Source organism: Bison bison, unplaced genomic scaffold, assembly GCF_000754665.1.
Source record: "Bison bison bison isolate TAMUID 2011002044 unplaced genomic scaffold, Bison_UMD1.0 scf7180017864375, whole genome shotgun sequence".
NCBI lineage: Eukaryota > Metazoa > Chordata > Mammalia > Artiodactyla > Bovidae > Bison > Bison bison.
This window is the reverse complement of record NW_011494947.1, coordinates 915,452-920,455: the sequence shown is the minus strand read 5'-3', so window position 1 is coordinate 920,455 and position 5,004 is coordinate 915,452. Positions and strand designations below refer to the sequence as shown.

Here is a 5,004-nt window from a genome sequence, read left to right as displayed (position 1 = left end):
GGGGGTGGCGCGGGGGTGTTGTCACTAACATTTAAAATCTTTTTTCAGCATCCCATTACATCTAATCAAGTATTTACTCCTATCTTGTAGCTGACTCTACCTCTTGCTACTAAAAAATGACAAGATAAATTCTGTATTTTAGACAAATTATTTTCGGGCAGCATAGACCACAGTGGCATCCCACGCAGACCACTTCTAGACAAGAGACCTCTTAAGAGTTTAGAGCTGAGGGTGGCAGGGATGGAGACCCAGTCCCATGTACTACGTGGGGAAGCCGAGTGGTTACCAAGCCCTCAGGAGTTAATAACCTGGCATTGCTCTCTAAGCCAAGACATGAGTTTTCTGTCCTCCTGGGACAATTCAGGTTTCATTTGCTTATACCCACTTAAATCCTGAGAAAATCAAGTGACCCAGAACTCTTACCTGGTCATACTAGACATCTTTAAGACTGTATTTATTGTGGAAATCTAAGAGAAAAGACAAAAAAAATAAAATAAAATAATTTATATATATTTTTTGGTATAAATACATTTAATGCAAATAAGGATGCAAAGAAGGGGAAAATACTGGGGTAAAAACTGATGAATCACAATCCAATCAAGTTCCTCCAAACCAATGGTTCTCAACTGGAGGTGGTTCTGTGCACTGCCCCCCTGCCAGCCTGTCCCAAACCAGTGGTTCTCAACTAGGGGTGGTTCTGCACACTGCCTCCCTGCCAGCTTGCCCAGGACGTGTGGCAACATCTGGAGAAACTGTTGGTTGTTACAACTGGGGGCAGGGATGCGCCTGGCACTGGGTGAGCACAGGGCCTGCCAAACATCCTACAACACGCGGAGCAGCCCCTGAGACACAGAGGCCCCGTCTCCCAGTGTGCACAGTACCCTGGCATGGAAAGCTGCTGCTCTCTGAGCTGAGAACACAAGCACAGGTAACCTGCCCGAAAGAAGAAGCAGGTAAAGCCATGACCATTTGAGCCAAAAAAATCTGGACTTCCTAAAAGTGAAAGTGTTTCTCTCGCCTTACTCATAAACACAACTGGAACACTCATTCACGGTTGTTTGGCTTCTGTTAAGTGTCCGTGTTCAAAAAGACCCTTCTTCCTTCAGTTCTTTATAACTCCCTTAATAGCAAGATGACAGTTCATCTCCCTCTCCGTGACACTGGCACCCAAAACAGTCTTGATGCCATATTTATCCAGTAATTATGAGGTGGTCTTCAAGTCAGATATGTGGAGTCCCAGCCCTAAAGTGAGTTAGGTGAGCAAAAAACAAAAAAGGGGGGTGGGCTGGGGTCGGGGTGAGGACAGTGAACAGATTCCTAAGCTCACGTGAACTGTCCTAGAAAAGTGTCTTATCAATCTGAGTTTAGCTGGGTAACCTGCAGCAGATATAACCCTTCTTTGATTTTTTTTTTAATCTTCCTAGAACTGTCACTTCACAGACATTCTGAATGAACAAACAGACCCCCAAAATCGAGACACCCAGAAAACAAGGAGGGATACTTACGAGATGGGGGTGGAGGTCCAGGGCTTGAAAAGCATCTGAAGTGAACACCTTTTCTTGCACCTGCTTTACTACAGGTCTGTAAATAACGAACAAGATGCAGGCCATCAGTTCCAAGAGACAAAGAAAAGGGCAGAAGACACTTAATCCCTTTCATTCTCGCAGGGCGTCTGCCCCTGGACATACCTGGGGAGTTCTGGGATCTCAGGGTTGTTTTTGAACAGCGATGAAGTCTTGGCGCCCGGCTTCCGCTCCTGGTCTCCATCCCTCGCGCCGGCTGAGGGCTTCTTGGGAGAAAATGTCCTTTGTGCCTTCCCCTTCAGGGTCCTGCGAGTTTCTTTAGCGGCAGTTTTCTTGGCCGGGAGAAAAGAGGCTTTGCTCCTCCGTTTCGCTGGGGGAGCCTCGCTGGACGCCTGGCATTTTCTTTTGGTGGCCGCTGCTTGCTGCGTTGTTCCCAAAAGGAAAGAGTGACAAGAGATGCGTCAGTCCATGAAGACAGACCTCAGAGTGAAGCCTGACTGCCCACAGAATTGCATCTCTCCCTGCAGAGATCATTACTCCCCATATGTCAAGCAAGTTTAGGGTCTGCAATCAGATTCTTTAACTCGGCCCTTTTCTCCCCAAAAAGGAAAAAAAGAAAACCCCACAAATCTCAGCTGATACATCTACCAGACCTTACCAATTGTCTTAACCTCCACTTCCACCAAGATCATCAAGGGAGAGACATTTTTAAGGCTGAATGTTAACAACTGGAGTCTGTTTGCAGGGAAGGGAGGACCCACCTAGTGAAATGTGCAGCTAAGGTGATCCAAATCCCTAGGAATCCATTTACATGGCAAGCACGGGGAAGAGGAGCGATGAATCCTGCCTCTCTCCACCAACAAAGCCCGACGGTTACTGCACGTGCCCAGGAAGCGGAACCTTCATTACCGCCTAGCCCAAGTGCTTGGACGGCTGTCATTCTCTGCCCTCATGCTGCTCCCCCAGATTCAGGGGGTTTGGAGACGATTCCTCCTCCCAGCTTCCATTCCAAATGAGAATTATGCTCCATCCATCACCTCCATTGCAATTATTCCCAACGCATCTCGCCTTTCCATTCCCCATCTGATCACCGATTACGGGCTACAACATGAGATATCTTCTTGCCTGTTGCTTCTTATTTCCGTAACATGAATGTTGTTAAATGCATGATGTCCAAACTTCCCCTAGGAGAAGAATATCCAATTCCTCTATTTTCCTTGACTTTCTCTTCCAATTCACATTACACATGAATATACAAACATCCCCTGAGTAGCTGGGGCTTATTATTCTGGAGTCCTGGTTTCTCTTGGAATACGCTATCTTCCTCTTGGCTTGAGATCATGACTTCTGTGTGCAGACATCAGTTTGCTTTAGCTGTGACTGTCAGCTTCTGACTAACCTGGCATTAACAACAGTTCTCTGTTCCTGGCAACCCTAAGGGCACCTGTAGCCAGGTAATTCAATATATATAACTTCAAATATTTGGTATTAATATTTAGCATTGGTATTAACATTTAGTATTGATAATCTGCTTCATTTTACAAATGTCACAAATTTATTTTTACAAAATCCCAAATTTTCAGACTAAAAGAGATGAAGTCAAGAATCAGGTCTCATTTGCAAGATGGGATGAAATGTGCAGATCTTGCTTGGTTTATAGAATCACAGGCTCAGGCTCTTGAAGCACAAAAAGGCCTAAAGGCCTCTCCCGCTGCGCATGCGTGGACCTCCCATCACAGGAGCCCTGCCAGGCGTCCCTGCAGCTCCTGCCTGCACCTCCTCCTACTGCTCTCCACCCCACGAGGCAGCCCATTCTGTTCCCAGCCAAATTCCAGGGGTCAGGAAGTTCTTTCTGACATTCAGGCAAAATCTGTTTCCTGGAAAATCCAAGTCCTGGTCTGCAGTTTGTTCTCGGCACCAACTCTTGTGCACAACACTCCTTTGTTCACCACAGAATTCCATTTTTTTTCTCCTTCTTTGGACTAAATACCCCAAAGAGGACACAAACTTTAGACCCCTTAACATCCTAGTCATTCTTTATTCCCATGTCAACATCTCTTTAAGTGTTTCGAGTTAAACACAGTATCAGGTGGGCTTTCCATTGCGCTCAAGCTAAAATCCAGAATGTGTGACCTGAGCTATTAAGAATCTGCCTTTGCCCATCTCACCAGCCTCAGCTTTACTCTCTGCCATCCTGGTCTTCCTTAACTTCTGAGGATATCCCAGGCTCCTTCTCTCTTCAGGGCCTTTGCACATGCTACTCCCAAACCCAAGTCCCCACCCACCCTCTTGTACTCATTCCTCAAATCCAGGCTCACCTGCTGCATCCTCAGAGGAGCCTTTCCAGACTTCCTGCCTCCACCTATCAAAGCAGGGTCCCTGTCCTTGGCTCTCCTGGCACCCTTCTCCTTTGTAGCACTCAGTGGATCAGTAAATACAGGGTGTCATTTGCTGTGTGATGTCTGTCTTTCCCGTTAGATTGTTATAAACAGACAAGCCTGTGCTGGATAGCACTGCATCCCCTGCACAGGACCGTGTCTGGCACAAAGTAAGTGCTCAATAAAATACTTGCAGGATGAATGAACAACACGTCATGGAATGATCCTTTTCTGTACTCTGGACACTGTTCTACTTGTCAGTCCCCAGGCCACCAGCATCCACAACATATTCATTAAAAAAAACTGACCACTTAGTACCTGTCAGGTAGCTTGGTTCTAAAGGTACAAAGATCTGACAAGCTCATGAAGAAGTCAGAGACAAGTGGATGAGACAAAAGTGTAAGACTGCAAACCAAACCTGTATTTGTACTACAGAACAGGTGTGGACAAAGCGTTCTAAGGGCACAAAACAAGAAGACTACCACGGCCCACAGGGAGGGGAGGGAGGCAAAGATACAGGAATGCTTCATGGGGTGGCAGCTGAGCACAGAGGAGAAAAGATATACCTGGATCTCTTTAAAAATATGCAAGTCTTTGCGTCCACTCCCCCACCTGCCTAAAAAGGGGATATGGCAGACAACCTCCAGGGCCCATCCAGCCCTAACAGTCTTTGATATTAACAAGCACATTAAGTAGTTACTTGCACCAGCCAGTACGCTAAGTACTTACATGAGTGATGTCACTGGGCCATACAGTACTGGTATTACCCCATCTTAAGCTAACAACACTGAGGTGGCGATGGGGTGTGACCCGTCCCCGCATCACTGAGGGATCAAGGCTTTGCCCAAGCATTAATTCCACAGCCTAGTTTCTAACAGTAATGCTGCAACACCATTTAGAAACTGTATCCTGTTTGGTTAGAAAACATCATGTACAGTTTGATCCCTATTATGCTCTGCTTCTTTTCTAGAAGGATAAACATCACAATGTTACCCAGAGTTATCTCTGAATATGGCAATTGTGGTTTTTTTTTTTAATCTACTTTGCAAATTTCCTACAATAAATCTGTGTGTGTGTGTGTATATATATGTATATACATATAT

At 45.8% G+C, this 5,004-nt stretch overlaps 1 protein-coding gene across 1 annotated transcript in view; it reads right to left on the bottom strand.

The window, feature by feature from the left end:
* The window catches only part of DDX31 (DEAD (Asp-Glu-Ala-Asp) box polypeptide 31), a gene marked incomplete at its 3' end in the record, with an annotated part of 74,349 nt that overhangs the window by 67,407 nt on the left and 1,938 nt on the right, over positions 1-5,004 (bottom strand). The window contains 3 exon segments of the mRNA XM_010856771.1: positions 424-467; positions 1,506-1,581; positions 1,689-1,945. Coding sequence (XP_010855073.1) covers positions 424-467; positions 1,506-1,581; positions 1,689-1,945 — 377 coding nt within the window.